This window comes from Xiphophorus maculatus, chromosome 2 (genome assembly GCF_002775205.1).
Source record: "Xiphophorus maculatus strain JP 163 A chromosome 2, X_maculatus-5.0-male, whole genome shotgun sequence".
Taxonomy (NCBI): domain Eukaryota; kingdom Metazoa; phylum Chordata; class Actinopteri; order Cyprinodontiformes; family Poeciliidae; genus Xiphophorus; species Xiphophorus maculatus.
This window is the reverse complement of record NC_036444.1, coordinates 15,911,740-15,929,127: the sequence shown is the minus strand read 5'-3', so window position 1 is coordinate 15,929,127 and position 17,388 is coordinate 15,911,740. Positions and strand designations below refer to the sequence as shown.

General features: G+C 39.1%; 2 protein-coding genes across 4 annotated transcripts in view; one reads left to right on the top strand and one right to left on the bottom strand.

The window, feature by feature from the left end:
• The window catches only part of abtb2 (ankyrin repeat and BTB domain containing 2), a 42,931-nt gene extending 41,049 nt beyond the window's left edge, over positions 1-1,882 (top strand). The window contains exons 17-18 of the mRNA XM_005808841.2: positions 648-761; positions 861-1,882. Of these exons, the coding sequence (XP_005808898.1) occupies positions 648-761; positions 861-1,094 (348 nt within the window). The 3' untranslated portion in view covers positions 1,095-1,882. The remainder of the gene's footprint in view (positions 1-647; positions 762-860) is intronic.
• A 2,127-nt stretch (positions 1,883-4,009) lies between these two features.
• The window catches only part of LOC102218042 (serine/threonine-protein kinase BRSK2), a 181,927-nt gene continuing 168,548 nt past the window's right edge, over positions 4,010-17,388 (bottom strand). The window contains exons 15-20 of one of the 3 annotated variants that reach the window (XM_023325910.1): positions 15,751-15,958; positions 14,989-15,037; positions 12,861-12,984; positions 11,748-11,928; positions 9,149-9,238; positions 4,010-6,132 (exon numbers count right to left, since the gene is read on the bottom strand). In XM_023325910.1, the coding sequence (XP_023181678.1) occupies positions 6,110-6,132; positions 9,149-9,238; positions 11,748-11,928; positions 12,861-12,984; positions 14,989-15,037; positions 15,751-15,958 (675 nt within the window). In that variant the 3' untranslated portion in view covers positions 4,010-6,109. Of the gene's footprint in view, positions 6,133-6,162; positions 6,597-9,148; positions 9,239-11,747; positions 11,929-12,860; positions 12,985-14,988; positions 15,038-15,750; positions 15,959-17,388 lie in introns of those variants that run through there. The other 2 variants (XM_023325900.1, XM_023325905.1) reach the window with 2 other exon arrangements.

The window sequence follows — 17,388 nt, the reverse complement described above, 5'->3', positions numbered from 1 at the left end:
CCTGTGTTCTTTCACCATTCAACCTTAGTTTAGTTCAAATTAAGTTGGACATTTGTTTTACTTGAAAGTTGATTCATTTGTACACTCATTGACTAAATGTTTTCATTTAATATTACGTTGCTAAAAGAGGAGAACGAACACCTAATCAATCTGTATTCTAAATAGACTTGTTTATTCCATCAACAACTATCAAAATGCCACTTTGTTAGGAGGAACCAAACTTAGATCCAGAATTGATATCTCCTAAACCTGATCTAGTCATGGCAGATCATCAAAAAGCATTCAGTTATGTAGGTTATACTTGTAGAAACTGAAATTAGATATGTATTCTGAAGAACAGGAAAATTCAAAAATATTTGCAAGTTTTTAATGAGTGCGATTTAAATCTCTGGGTACTGCTGAGATATATTCATCAGCCGGAGGCAGTAACAGCTCTGTGTATTCCTGCTTCTGGGGACATGCAAACACATGCAGCTTTGTGAAACTGATCTAGCTCCTTATAATTTTTTGTTCTATAACTGGATGCCACTGATAAAAAATAAATAAATTTAAACCTAGATTACGACTACAGATACAACCAGGAGGTTTTATGAACTAAAAGATTATGAAAAGTGTATACAATTATGTTTGTTTATTTTTTCCTACAGCTTTTGTCGGCTGCTAATCAGTTCCAGCTGGGGGCATTACAAAGACATTGTGAGCTCATCTGCTCCAAGCACATAAACCTTGACAATGCAGTCAGCATCTACAAGACAGCCAAGGTAATGTCTGTTTTGAGAAGGCTATGCTACTCTTTTGTAATCTAGTCTACATTTTGTAAGCAGCTAAGACATGATTTATTTTATTTTTTTCTTGAACAGGCAAATAGTTCGGTGGACCTGAGTTCATGTTGCGAAAGTTTCTTCCTGCAGCAGATGCCGGCACTGCTGGAAAAAGACGGCTTCAGAACCCTGTTACTAGGAACCAACTGCACTCGACAGGGGAGTAACTGCACTTCTTCTCTGGCTCACAGCCGCAGTGACTCACCTCTGGAAGAGCTGGAGGCCATCCTGGCTCAGCGTCTACGCTCGCTTTACATTTCATCTCAAGTCTGAAGATGTGAGCGGCTGCAATGAGACAAGACAAAAAGCAACAAGTGTGTGAAAGTTGCAGAAGAAGGCTTTGTGTAAATACAGGTGGCTTGGTTCTGTAGGAACCACATTTCAGAGAAAATGCTGCAATACTGTGTACAGTGTGGCACAGTGACTGATTTAGCAGTTGTTGACTCTGAACAGTGTTATTTTGTGCCAAGCACTACATGATGGCGGTTACTGTGACGAACAGTACGTTTTTCAAAAAGGGTGGTTTGTGTTTTGTTTTTTCTCCAAGGCTCAGGAAGCCTAAATGGAGAGGCAACTTTCAAAAATAAAATACTGCTGCCATCTAGTGGAAATCATGAAAGGACTGGAATTTGCAGCAACTCCTGGGTTTTGACTGAAGCTATGTACAGTAACCATAGACTGAAGATGCAGAGTGGGAGGAAAGCTCAGTCCAGTCTGTAGTGAAGGAAATGTTTATATTAAAAAGCAAGTACTCTTTTATATTGTTTTTTTTGTTTGTTTTTTTTTAACTAAAGTATGACCAGAATGACATTTACTGCTAAGTGGGATGGACATTTTCTATTTAATGAGAACAAAAGATGTGAAAGTATTTAATGAGGCATGCCCTTTTATTTCAATTTTAATCCAAGCTAATTAATATTTTAAAAATGCTTCAGCTGTTTATGCAGGCATACTAATAGGTAATTATGCTTATCTTGATGTTTACCATATTTACACAACCACAACAGAAGGATTTGAAAAATATGTTTTGTCTGAAATAAACCTTGTGACTCTGACTGGAACTTTTTTTTGTATGGTAGTTGTATGGACTCACCTGAAAGCAGCAGCTGCAACAGCCTGTAAGAGGAATGCAAATTCAAACAAATGCTTTCTCACAAGAAAAGCAGCAAGGAAAAAAAATCCACAAAATCTTAATTTTGAATCAATGAGCTCTTATTTCTACAAGGCTGTGTTAAGGTAAACCAGCACATCTAAAAGTTAAACTTGATATTCATACATCAGGTACCCCCGGCCCCCATCCGTCATCAAGAAACACACACACATTCACCCCTACAGGGCAGTTTACAGACCAATTAACCTAAGTCATGTTTTTGTATTGTGGGAGAAAGCCATAGTAACGGAGAACCCACACATGAACGAGGGGAACATAAAAACTATGCAGAAAGGGCATAATTAAACCAAGCTGAGCAAATGCAACACCTCCTTAGCACCCAAAATTCTGGATTTTCCTTAACTGTAAACTATAAATATCAACATGAATAGAAACAAATGGTTGAAGTTTGTTGATTTACCAGTCTGTTTACATTCAGAATGTCACTTTTTATCAGATATGAATCATAAGATTGGGGGGAGTCCGGGGACATAAGTCTGGAAACAGAGTGTGACACTCCATTATCCAAGGGGGGCTTGCAGAAGAATCCACTTTTAAAGAAGTCTGATAAAGTCCGGATTTCTGATCAGGTTCCTCATGGGTATAATCTAAATAATACCTTGGGCATATCCTGAATATGCAGGAAGGTACAAAAACTATGTTACCCATAATGATCTGAAGAGGCATATCAAGGTTTAACTCCTGCTTCACTTTGTCAACTTATACGTGGCTTTGTGGGCTTACCTGAAAACAGTGGTCTCTTAAATGCACCAACCTTTAAGAATACAAATAAAAAATACCTTATAAAAAAGCCAGAAAGGAAAGGTTATGAAAAAGAGATACACAGCTCAAAATTAAATAAAGGGAACACTAAAATAACATTCTAGATCCCAATGAATCAAATATTTCAATTGAAAGCATCGAGAACAAAATAGCAAAAAAGATCAATGTACATCTACATTATCCCACAGTTTTACGCATTTAAAATTACACTCAAAAGAAAGTGGAAAATCCTATTGCAAGGTTATTCAACTTCCGTGGAAATTCCTCAAGAAAAGTCCAAATGAGGCTTAGTAGTGTGTGTTCTCCTGAGGGATCGCTTTCCAGATTTGGATTAAAGCATCAATCAACTGCTGCACAGTCCGCAGTGCAAAATGGCGCTTGTGGTTGGAACAAAACATGTTGTCCCAAATGTGCTTTATTGGATTCAGGTCTGAGGAACACACGGGAACCCAGATCCCACTGCACTGAGAGGTGGTCTCACAATGGGTCTGAAGGTCTCAACCTCAGATGTTATTGCGTCCTTCCAAAGACATACTGTACCTCTCCACACCATTACTGACCCACCGCCAAACCGGTCATGTTGCGGACAGCACAGCATTCTCCATGGCGTGTCCAGACTGTCACATCTGTACCTGCTCTCATCCGTGAAGAGAACACACCGCCAATCTTGGTGTTCTCTGACAAATGCAAACCACTCTGGAGAGAGTTGGGGTGTAAGAACAGGCCCCACTCATGGATGTCGGACCATCATACCACCCTCATGGAGTAAGTTCAGACAATTTGAGCAGAAACGTACACACAATGGCCTACTGGAGGTTATTTTGCAGGGATCTGGCAGCGAGTTGTACACTCCCGTCTCATGACACCGCTTGGCATGTGGACACTGACAACATACAAAAGTGACCAAGATGTCAGCCAGAAAGGATGAGAACAGACAAGTGGTCTGCAGTCACCAACTACAAAATTCGTCCTTTAAAAGGGTCATCTGGCTAATTGCCTCTCATGACCACCTGTTGCCTGTTGTATTCGCAAAGCGGCAGTTGAAATAGATTCACAGTGCTGTTTCCTAACAGGTGAGGTTGGTTTGACAGAAGTGCGATTGACTTGGAGTTATATTGAGTTGTTTAAGTGTACCCTTAATTCTTGATTCCAAATTTACAGTATATTTATCTATATGTTTCTTTTTTCTTAAAGGAATGGAGCTATCTTTACCAATATGAAAAAGGAGAACACACACACACACACACACACCCACCCCAACTGAATGAGTTTATTTGTTTCAGCACTGAAAATGCTCACAGTTATTTAGAATGGGGATTACATCAGTAAGTTTTGTTCCTGCTCTGTCCAAAAAAAAAAGGAAAAATAAAAATAAATAAATAAATAAATAAAAAGAAGAAAAGACCCATCCGGGCCAAAATGTGTCCTCAGTGCTGTCAGCTTCCCATTGTAGTAAACAAAGAGGAGGGTGAATAAAAGGTATTGCTTTGATTTTGTAGTACTGGTATTCCCTCCCTGTGCCTCTTCAACAGACAGGCACAGAACGCCCAAACCTCTGAGCTTTCCGCAGAGAGGTACATAGTAAAGGAAGCATCATTTAAAAACTTTGTGCACAAGCTGGAGGAAGGAAAAGAAAGTCAGCAGGACTGAAAGGAGAGTAAGAAAATAAAAGGCCAGAATTAAAAGCAGAGAGAAGGGAATTTCAACTTTAAAACACAGTACTGTTGAGGGAAAAATTAATGAAGGCTGATAGAAGGGGTGAGTTTGGCGTGGAACATTAAACACTAAAGCCATGCAAAGAAAAGCTCATGTTTGACATGCACACAGCAATACAAGCTAAAAGCATAGAGCAGGAATCCCCAGCATGGTTGAGAAGACAATCAACCCCCACAGCTTGTCTGTCTATTTACAAAGAGAAGAGGCAGATCACGATCTGACAAATTCTCCTCCTCAGGCCTGGCATACAATGCACAATATTATGAAACTGACAAATATCAATAGAAGAGCATGTTCCCTCTTCCAAAAGAGGCTAAGTCTACATTCTTAAATTACTGGTAAAACCATTCTTTTTCCAGAGCTCCAACAAGTTCTTGTTTCCTCTTCAATGAGGTCTGGAAATAAAGAAATTTGTCAAAGTTCACATATTTCTGTTTAAAGTGAAACAAAAACAAATAAAAATAAAATAAAGTTCAGCTTTTTTTTTCTTTAAATGTCCCATTTACCAACACACAAGAGGGTAGTAAATAACATTCAACTGACCTAACAGCTTTGTCCATATAAATAGCCAAGTTATAATAAATTAGGAATTAAACAGTGAGATGAACAAATATGAATAAATAAGGACAACAATACAAAAATATTCACAATTGCATTTATCACATTTTTTTTTGTTCCTCTACTCCTACTGCTGGTATTTGAGACTAAGAGAGAGGTACAAATGGAAAATCAAAGAAAGTGCTGCAGAGAACAGGGAATGTTTGGATAATTTCCAGGTCGATCAAACAAGGACAGCGATAATCATGTAACAAAAATACACAGAATTTAAAATGACAGAATGATGCAGGCGTAGCTTCAACAGCCTGTTTCTATGATATCTAACAGTGTCACAACTAGACATTTCATTTTTTTTTACATTAAAAATGCTTTCAGTCTGTACAAGAGAATAGATCATTCATTTTAAATACCCACATAACCCTCCCTGTACCCTCCCCCAATACTTTCATTTTATCTCCCCCATTTCCCCGTTGCCTGTTTTGCTGACACCCACGTCCTCTCTGAAATCACGATTTCAGTCCATTTTGCAGCAGTTGTATCAAGTCTAATAAAAATTAAAATTCAACCCCAGTTCATCACAAAGAAAGTACAATACAAAGCAAACGGATACAATCCGGCAAACGCCTGTGTTGGCTGTTTGGACTTCAGCAACAACGCTCTCTCTTTGCTCCTCACATTTCTGTAAGTCTTTTGTAGGTTTATTTTATGTTTTTCATCAACATAGGTACATCCCAGAGTGTTTTGTCCATATTTTTTTGTATACTGTACCTTGAGTGTTTTGACTGGTGCTTTATTTTCAATAGGATAAAAAGTAATCCCTTAAAAAAAAGAAGATGAGCCATTTGATGATTGGAGAGTATGATTGCAGGTGTGTGCTTGAAAGATTATGGAAGAAATACTAAAAGGACTTTCATCTACTTTCTACTGATGGATGCCAAAGGTGGAGTTGGGGTGAAGTCGAAGGAGAAAGTCTTTTTTCGGCACCCCTTGAAGAGGAGTCCTCCACTCTTGGCACATTTGAAGGGGGTGGATTGGGGTAGTTGTTGGAGGGCAAGTGGAACATGGAGCAGGAGGAGGGACTTTAATAGGTTTTCTGGATAATTCCTGGTGTCAAAAACAAGTCAGGACATTACAGAAGTTAGCAGCAGCAAGGGACACAAATAAGCATGGGACATAGGGGGGTTTGATGGGTGGGTCGGGGAGAGGAAGTGTTAATGATGATGGAAACTGTAGAGAAATGAAAAATCTGAGAGTCGCAGCATTTTATTTATGTGTTCTGGAGCTGTGGTGTATTTTTTTGCATGAAGAAAGTTTACTCTAATAATGTCTGCAAACTAGATGTTGTCTTTGCGCCTGGTTTGGATTTGCATCGGTTCATCTATAAAATGTCTCAGGCTAAGTCTCTTCCTGTGTCCCCACAGATGCCACTGACAGCTTGGCTCTGTCTCGGCCTGCAGCTGGAAATTTGGTGTCATTGTTTTCTGATTCGTATCTCCGGACGTGCATGGGAGAGGGGCAGTGCTTGGAGGGCATGCCGAAAGGGTGGGGCACCTGGCCATTCTTCTCATCTGAAAAAAGTTGGTTGATTATGTCAAATAAGTTATTCAGTGTCCAAACAACAGTAGGCACACAAATGTGGGAAAATATAGGAAGAACAGGGTTCACTGGAGGACAATGGGGACCAATGCAAGATGGAGAGAGCAAAGGAGTATTCCATGACCAAAGACAATCATTCCACGGAAAAGTTGTTAGACTACTTATGCCAATGATAAATGAGAGTACACTTCTGACAGGCACCGTATGTTAAAGTACAGTAAATTAAAATATATTGCATTTGTTGTATCCAAGATTAATGTTCGTATAGAAGTCTAAACGGTTTTTATGAACTGTGAACTGTATAAAACATAGGCCTAAATCCTATCAATAGTCTGGTCAGCTGTTTTATTCAAACAGAACCATTAGGATAAATTACCTAAAAGGTTCAATAAAAAGTCAACAACAAATGACAAAAACAGTTCAGAGTCTTCATCCCATTTGCTCACCCAAACTGTTGACAGTTTACTCAATCAAGAACCAATTTCCAGAGTCAATCTAAGTATACTGAGAAAGATGACACATGTTGTCTACAGGGGCTTCCAGGCTCAAGTGAACCACATGTAGTGCAATCATTTTAGTATTTTTTTCCCCAAAAGCTTTGATCACTTGATTTCAAAGTTAGACACGTATTTGCAATACTTGACCAACTAAATCAACATCACAACCAAAAGCTCTTCGAAGTAGCGCAACTTATAATTGTCAATATTCTGATAAGCTCTATTCAATGATGTATTAAAACTTTGATTTTTAATATGTAAATGAGTCAACACACATAGGCTATATACTAAGTAGGAAAAAAGTGCATGTAGGATTTTTTTCTATAGAAAGACTATTTTAGCAACTGCCATAGGAACCCCAAATATTAGAAATGAAGCAAGCATAGTCATGGTCTTTAATTACTGTGTCATATCTTTGGAATGTTTCAGTAAAAACACACATTTTGTGAGCAGCCATTGAGCTGCTATTTGTAAGAAACAAGAGATCATATGATGGCAACATATTTAATGTATTTGCACATGTATTTAACAAACTATTCTGCAAAAGGGGGATCTGTTGTTTGAAAACTGTCTGTAAGTCAAATAAATATAATTAACAAGGATTATCATTTGCTCTGTGTTTTTGCCAGAATGCCTCTGTATGTTGACTTGAGAATGTGCCAGATTTGGCTTAAATCTGTCATATTTCGACAGGCCCTGAGTAAAGCTTAGTTTGAAAACTGAGTGAACTCCCTGTACCTTAGCACTATCAGGACAGTCTGACCACAACATGCATGATTGTGGATGTTATTACTGTGGAACAAAAACTGCTTTCATTTCTATTCATTGTGTGGCAACCTGCAGCCATTATAACCTAGTCCAATGTAATGTAACCTAATGTGACCCTTCTAACAACTCAGTCTGGTAATGAGCTAAACAATTCTAAAGATCAACAACTGGTAAACTTAAGATTATATATATATATATATATATATATATATATATATATATATATATATATACAGCACTTACAGCACTTACAGCAAATTGTTAAATATCCTCCATTACTTATGAGAACTGGAATCACTAAAAATGAATAAAAGGCTCAATGCAAACAAAGAGTTCACTTCTGACAAATGTAGTGGGTTATAGAGCAAATATCTACTAAGTATCAAAGTGGAGTAGGATGTGTCCAACATTTTTATATTTTATGCATGAGATGAAACTGTTATTTGAGAGAAAAAAAGGCACTTTCTAGCTGATTAACGCCAGTTTATCTGTAGTTTCACTGCTGACCAGAAGATGGGGGTATTGCAAAAATAAATAACACAAACAGAGGTGACTCACAAGAGAAAACATACACAGAGTGGAAGAAAAATAAGATTCCTGTGGCTTTTTTTCTATTCTCTTCATCTTTCACTCCATGCATTAGAAGAACTTAATATAGACACTGTTGAGAAACAACAGACTGTAGCAGCCTTGAAACTAATAACACAAAGGAGGTAATAAACAGATTGTCACCAGGTTATTTAAAGCCTTAAGACACCAAAAGAGGCCAATATGAAAGAGACTGGCAGGGTGTCTTATTTGAATGCACTAAAACATCATAAAAGACAGAGGCACTTATCAGGCATGCTGCTCTGTGAATTCTGGAAGTGTGTTGAGGCACAGCAGTGTTGCCATGGCAGCAGGCATGGATGATGAGTCTATAAAATAGGAATAACCAGGAATAACCCAATGCCAATCAACTTAATCTACCTCTGTTTTAATCTTTAATCTTCCATACAACGTAAAAATACTTTGGCCTGCAGTTAGCGCTTGAGAGCAACCCCATCCCCCTTAAAGTCAGTGAGGCACAGGCATAGCCAAGGAAGCCGTTTGAAGAAGCAAACTACAAGAGCAAAAAGAAGGGCAAGATCTATCTTGGCTTCAGATGTAAGTGGTTTGTTAAGGGGTGGCATAGGAAGATGTGGTGGTAGGGGGGGAATTTGGGAAGGAGGTTTGGGGAAAAAGATATTTCTTCATCTGAAATGAACATTTTCACTCACCAGAGAGTTGTTGGACCCCAGGCTGATCATGTGTGCTTAACAACTGGCTCTGAATCGTCTCAACTACTCGCTTAAAACGTCGGCTTGGACCTGCACACAAAAACGGAAAATATTAGCTAAATCAACCTGAAAGTATTTGCAAAGGTGGAAGTACAGCTGGAGTTCATAAATAAACTCTGGTTCAGCTCCGTCACTCACTACAGTAGGAAATCATAGTGAACAGAAAAGCATAAAAGCAGCACCTTTCTGAGTGACATGTAGCTATCATGAATACACCTGTGGTTTCCAAGCAATGACGAGTCAAAATGTGTTTTCATTTGAGTCAGGATTCAATATTAACAGCATGTCAATTGTTTGAGCCATAAGATATAGATGTAGAATGACAAAACGAGGAATATATGGAGTTGCAAAATCCCATTGTATAGAGCAAGTTGGAATGAAATCGACTTGCTTTATTCCAGTACAAAGAAACTACTGCTACAGTCTGCTCCTCTCTCTTACAAATATCCATGCAGTTGGACTTGTATGTTGTGATGATCTGAAACCTATGATTTAATTATGTTTATCAGGACTGATAGTGCCATGAGTACTCCACTAGCTTAACTGGCATTATAAGGGACAGTTTTAGGCTAGAAGACAATAGCTAATTAAGAGTGACATTCAGTTGTACTTGATGGAAGTTAGCCCATATATTTAGCGAACAGGAGCAGAGATTAGATGCTTTATGGGGATTATTTGGGCTTTTCATTATTGTTTTGAAAGCTTATTTTAATAGGGTGGAATGATAACACAATTTCAGTGAGTTTTTATAGCAAGAATTGGGTGCATAAGCTATAAATGGAGTTGTGTCACAGTGTCAAACACACATCAAAACTCACATTGATTGGATAGATATAGGAGAAAACTTATTGTCCCACAGTGGGGGAAGTTAGAACAAAAACACGTAACTTGTTGAAAAATTAAATCTTAAAAGATAAAACCCAGGGATGAGTGGCAGCTGCTGCAACAGGCTACCTGCTCATATGGAGTAGGAAGTTTAAAAGAAAGAAACTGAAGACTAATAATAAACTACTGGGAGGAATAAACTACTACTAAGGTAAAGACCTTAAAACTATTGAAAATGTATGAATTATGGCTAAAAGTAGAGCCTGTAACCAGAAAATCAACCAATTTAAATAAGCTTCATCATGTTTGATACAAAACATGTTTAGGCTGATCTGCTAAAGAGGCATTTATTCTACCTTGAGAGGGAAATATTTGAGCCTATATATCGACTCTTTTTGATTAATAGAAATTCATTGTAATGCAAACCTATCCATCCAATTCTTCCTTTGCAATTCAAATGTATTCCCACCATTAAATTATTCAAATACATCTTTAGTTTTTCTAGTTTCTGTGTTTTTCATAAGATTGCAATCACACATGGTATGGCTGGTAAATGAACCCCTACTCATCAAGGTGAAAGATTCCATCTCCTTTGCTGAGCCACAGCTCTGAGAATCAAAGTACTGTAGTTGTACTTGATTGAGTGAAAGAGACTAAAGGGAGTGAAAGGAAGCGTACATCCGTTTCTGCACAACTAAGCATTCACACATGGCTGCTCCGTATGTAATCTTGCATTGCCAGACCTCGTTTCGTTACGCTTAGGGAGGTAAGAAGAAAATCTTATCGAGCACTCGGGGCGGCAGAAACTCCAAGAAACTCTCAGACAGTTGCTCATTTTGGCAGAAAGTTTGAAAACAGCCCCCTCCGAAAAAAGAATAAATTTTAGTTTTATGTATTTGGTACTTTAAAAAAGTCAATTTTATGCCATTAGTTTATAGCATGAAAGCATTCTACTTGAAGTGTAAGTGGCAGCGTTATAAGTCTCACAAATTTTGATTTGGAAACCTAGATTTTTAGAAGCCTAAATATGTGGGAGAAAATAGGTTATTTAAGAATACCCTACTAGTATGTATGACTCCACAGGCTCTAGTCGAGCCTTAATATGAATTTCATGTACCGGTGATTTTTTTCTCATTGCCACTCTCTCATAAAACTTTGTACTGATGAAGATCCTGGGGAAAAGTTGTGTGAAGAGTCTTTCCCATTTCAGCTCCTAAAGCTTTTAACTCCTTCAGTTCAGTCACAAGTGTGACAACACACAACAGGTAGCTTACACTGAAGGACCTGGTAGTCTCTCTCTGTAGTCACATGTTGGATGCTCACTCAGTTAGCCTGAGCTAAAAGATTTGCACATGTGCCAAATTCCTTCCATTTTTTTCCGGATGGATTTAACTGACCTATAGGGGATGCCTTAAAGACTTTTTCATATCCATCTCCCAACTTGAACTTTTGAATTACCTTTTTTGGCCTTCATGCTGCAGCGGCAGACAAGAATATCGATTAGCCAGTGAATGGAATTTCCAGAAACTGTTGTCAAATTTTGTTGACCATAATTAACTTGGAAAAGCAATAAAAGGGTTAAAAGTTTGCATCTGCTAGAATTGTGCAAACTTATGTTGGAAATGCAAACAGTGCCTACATAGCACTGTGTTTGGATATTAGATCAGTTTCTATTCATAGGAGATACATTTTATGGGTGCAGAAAAGTCCTCACCTGAGAGCAGGGTAAAAGTAACTGAATATATGCCGTTCTCTTTTGTGGCAGCTGTGCTCTCTGTGTAGGTGATGTCCACCTGAAACTTGACCGGCTTCTGGAAGACTGTGGGGCCGGCGGTGGACTTGTACTCTGCCCGGAAACTTGTTTGAGAGATGACGCTGTGGCTCAGGCTGGGAATCTGGGAGAAAAAGACAAAAAAAAGAAAAGACAAACATGTACAGTTGAGAATAAAATTGGTAGCTAACAATTGCAGGTAATATGATAATAAATAGAAAAGGAGAGATATCATCTTCTGCTGCCCAACCATACAAATGACAGGGTGAATGAGCCCTCATTAAAATACCCTCCACATACCATGAGCCCCAGTTGAAACTCTAAGAAGATTAATGCCTCAGGGAGTAGCCATGTGTGCCAGAGAGACTTAAGCTAATATAATCTGGAGTCATCCAAAACATGGCCCTCTCCCTACCAAAATGAATTTCTATGCCCAACGAACAGGTGAGCTCTGAAATTGTCACGTTTTGCCACAGTGCTGAGGAGGCTTTGACATTCCATTAATGTGAGTGTGCTCTGAGGTATAATTCCACTGATTCAGGTGCCAATCTCCTGTCTGGAACACCAGCTTGCGTAACCCAGAGGAGAAAATAACTGCCTTCAGGGAAGGGGAAACAGATCTGACATTGACCTGCAGCGGCAGAGCTGCATTTACTTAGACTTTGTTAAATTTAACTGGGGTGAGGATGGGTTCTGTTCAATTATGTTGACTGAATATCAACTACCGCAGTTGCGTGTTTGGTCAAACTGGTTCTGAACTTATTGATGTTGGCCCCAAAATGTACATCCACAGCATTATAAAACTAAAACCCAGATGCAATCTACAACTTATCTTTACAATTTGCTCGTAAGCCCACTGCTGACGATGTAGAGGCAAAGGCATCTATATGTTAATGATCAATGTGTGTTATTTCTATTGACCTCAACAGAGTCCATAGTAAAATACAAACAGTCCACTGAATGAACACATAAAAAGAAGCCATGTTAGAAAACAAACATCAAGACCTCACCATATGCACATATAAATGTAGGAAGCAGAGTCAAAGATGATCTTACCGAAAGGAAGGCTTGAACAATGTCTGCCTTAATGGAGCTGAGAGGCTTGTCTTTGATGACAATAAAGATCTGCTCTTCTTTTTCCAGGTTGATGAAGTTACCAAACCAGGATTTTTTGGCAAGCCTAAAAGGAAGAAAATTAAGTGATTACAGCTCATCATCTGACAAACAGCATTGTACAATTCTCGGATTCAAAATTAATGAATATTGTTCCCTTTCATATTTCATTTTTCCATTGCTACTTCTACTATCAAATGTGTTTCATATAAGCAGAAACTGCACACTATGCCATTTTCCTCCCTATCAACTCCTTTCAACTGAGCTGCGAAGGAGCCTGGCAGACATAAAAGTTATCTGTGGGCATCTGGTGTGCGTTGATTTAAGTACAATACCTACCTGTAGTATTCCTCAGGCCTTCTTTTCCAATTAATTAAAAAAAATGTGAATTCCCAATATTGAATACTTTTTTTTCTAAGACCAATTGCAGTTCAAAGATCTCTAAGTTGCCATGTCATGTGATGAGCCATGAGAAAATTTGGAATAAGTCACATAAGTCGATAAGTAACAGACAAAAAAAAAAAATGCAATTCCTGAATAAAACATTTTAGTCATTTTAGTTTTTCTTTTTTCAATATGTGGTAGTAGAAGTCATTAAGAAAACACTTCATGTTTTAAATAGCAGTTTCAAGTTATGAAATGGCAAACTGTGTTTGAATTCAGCTTGTCTTCAGAGAAAGCCTGAGCTGTTTCATCGTGTGGGAGAAACTCCAAGCTGGCAGATATGGGGCTTTATTGGCTATTCACACACTTTTGTTACTCGTTTTGGCTAACACAATTAAAGTCTAAAAGGAACACATGGCTATTAAACATCCCCATCACCGTAACCCAAACCTGTAATGATTCACTGAAAAAAAGAGACTCCATCCCAGATCCAATGCTCACCTAAAGCAAGTGCTGTGGGACAAACTTGTAACTATAAATAACTTGTAAATGCAATTATGTGCATTTACAAGTTATCTGCAAATGCTAAGAGAGCATTTGTCTTCTCTATGCCTTAATGTTAAGGACTGATCCAATTTTTAGCTGGATCAGCCTGACTGGTATTTGGCCATTTGGAAAATCAAAAAGTCCATATTTTAGTGAGTCATAAGGGACACTACAACTAAACACACACAGATCTAAAACACATTTTAAAATGGCATAATGACACATATCTGCAGTTCAATCAGGATGTAAATGAAGAGAAAAAAAAAGAATTCTCCACACTGGTAAAAACAAACTTTCTCCACAGTATGGATTCACATGTTGTACAAATCCATTGTACCGCCTTAAGTAAGCAGCAAGACATAAGAGTTCATCTTCACCTGTCCTTTGGAGATGACAACATCCTCTAGAAAGACACTGGTAAAAAGAAAACACCCCATAACTACCTATATGTTTTGAGGCATTCATGTCTGCAGGAATACTTTTCATTGTCTCATTAGGTGAGTTTCAGAACTTTGATGTTTTAGAACACCTTCATTACAACAGAGTAATTGTCTTACCCTGTCTGAAAACAACACTTGGTGTGTGTGTTTAGTCACCTTAGTAACCTCTTGGTTACCTTAAATGTGTTGTTCATCCAGAAAAAATGATACCCGCCTTGGTCTACAATGGAGTTTAAAAACAAAATAAGCAAAAAGGACAGCTACCATAAAATTATGCCAAGATATTTGGCATGAAAGACAGCTGAGTCTTTCCTACTCATATGTACAGTTAATATTTTCTTTCTAGGCAGGTGCACGTGAGGAAACTATACAGCAGCCATAACTAGTAATCATGGTCACAGGAGTTTGGAACTTCACATGAGCTTACACCCCAACCATTTTCACCACGCATCCCCTTAAACCCACTAACTCCTGCTACCGTGAAACATGTCTAACCTAACAAGGACCTGAGGTCATCACACCAATCTAAGCAAGCATAAAAAAATGCAGGCAGACATGAAATATTTGTAGATGCTACATTTTCAAATGACTATGCCATCAAACCTAAGCAGAGGTTTGATGCTTAGAATGATTGCAGAATGATTCTAAGCATCAGAATGATTACAGATCATGCATAGTTATGTCAGCAAGTTTCCACTTACTCTGGGGAAGACTCTGGTGTGAGGCTGGACATCTCCTCTTGCGTAGGAACTACGGAAGCAATGGAGACAGAGTAATCAGAGTTAATCAAATAAATGTGAGCTTTCAGACATTTAACTATGACATTGGTTGGAAGTACAATTTTCAGCCGAATCAGTCTCGACTAGTTATTGGCCAGTTGGAAAAATCCAAATTTTGATATTTTCATAAGCAACATTACATCCAACACACACAGATCTAAGATACATTTTAAAATGACACAACACAAGTCTGCAGTTTAATCAGGATGCAAGAGAGTGAAAAAAAGAAAGGCTTTTAAGAGATGATGGGAAAGCTAAACATACCAAGAAAGTTTCCCTGGTTTGTACTTTTAAATTCTCAATTTGTGTTATGCAATGCTTTTCATTAGGACATGTTGACAGCCTTTTTAAATCTCAGAGTTAGGTAAGAATGTATCTTCTCAAAAGAATCCACACTGCTGTGTAGGAATCACTGTTTCAGCTAGCCACACTTATAGCCAATTAAAGATACTGAGATGTCAACTTCACACCATTTTGTCTTCATTCTAAAATAATAAAACACAGCTTTACAGTGATCCTTTTATCTTCTTAAACTGTAAACCTTACACAGAAGCCACAATCAGTTGAAATAGGCAGATCAAAGTGTACACAAACCAGAGATCAGAAATCAGAAGCAAAATGCTGACTGATGCGGTTCTAGTTCAGTGTTTGCAGGAAATATTAATTCAACTGGAATGCAAGTACCTTGGAGTTTCCTGCGATGGAAGCGTGGTGAGCCGAGGAAGCTGTTTTTGATAGAGTTAAGGCGCGTCCTCCAAGGCATACCTCCAATGGATGGGCTTGGGGGCGGTGTGGGAGTTGGAGTTCCTGCAGGACTGTCCTTGGGAGTGTGCACTGGAGTGCCTTTTGGGGTTGGGAGGGGGCTGCCTCGAGGGGAAGGGTGAGGGGTAACCTGTATGAGGGGGATAGATTTGGGTGGGTGGTCAGTAAATGGAGAAGGAACAGGCACCACAGGGTGAAAGTGGTGTAGCCGGATGGCTGACATGGGTGTGACCGGACTGAAGGGCACAGAGAGTTGGGGGTTGGCAGCATAATGAGAGCGGCGTACCTGGGGGCTGCTTGGGATGGGAGTACTAGAGATGGAAGAGGCAAAAGGAGTAGGTGAGGATGGAGAAGTAGGAGTGGGAGGCACGGAGGCAGAGGGGGGCTGTGATGGCAACTGGCAGGGAGTTGAGGGTTCTGATTTGGCAGCAGGTGCTGGATCAGGGGAGGTTTCAGGAAGGGGATTTGATCGAGTGGCTTGCAGAGGCTTTGGGGCAACTTTGGGCTTAGCTGGGAGTGTCTGTGTCTTGTTGAGGGCTCCAGGCAGCGGTTCACTGTTTGGAGCCAGGGAGTTAGGTGTGGAGATGCGTGGGCCTGTGCGATTTGGACAGGGTTCAGGGGAAGGACACGGGCTGGTGTTAGGGGACTCAGACAAGTCAGGGGACTGAGGTGGTACGCAGAACTTTCTGATTGGCTGGAGTCAGAACAAGCAATGTGAGGACACAAAGCACAACGCAGCCAAGAGGAAGAACAGGTGGATGAAAAAAAAAACTCATGGGGATGCATGGAAACACACATAACCACCAACCACACAAAGGTGAGGAGGGAATAGTAGGAGGAAAAATAGAAAATTTACAAGACAAAACAAAAAATAATCATGACATGAAACAGTGACAGTGAAAAACAGAATTAAACTGACATGGGAAAAATACAACTAATGTGAAGTACAGTCCAAACAAGACATAAGACTGGCTTCTCTTGTGGAAAACAAAAGAGGATCTGACAGCAGAAAAAAAAAACAAGCAAACACAGATAGATGCAAAAGACATAAGACCAGCTGTGAACACAGTGTGGACTGACTCAACAATAAGTGGAAGGTAGAGTCTGTACTGCAGGATCTCTAGGTTCCTAATAGCTTTATTGATCCATTTGACTTTTAATGCAGAGACCAAAGAGACAAAACTCCAGTATTTGCCTTGGACACCAACCCCTTTTTCCAGAAATAACTCCAAATAGAGTCTCCTGTGGCGAGCACAATCCTGGTGTTCGGTACATCTGAGAAATCAATTTCCCTTTCAGATCAACCTCAAAGAACCCGTGTGGTGTGTGTGTCTGTGTAAAGGGGGTTGTCTTTGGATCCTGGATAATCTCGAGTCTTGTAAGGTTAGCCAACTGGAAAAGTTTACCACATGCTCCCCAGCTCTGAGCAAGGACAGTTGGATTTTCTAAAGCATTCTTATATGTGGATTTCTGAAGAGAATGGAATAGAGAAAACAGAAGCTGGGATAATGTAAGTATATAGGATTGAGAGGATGGATAAGAGGCTTCAGGGTTGGTGAA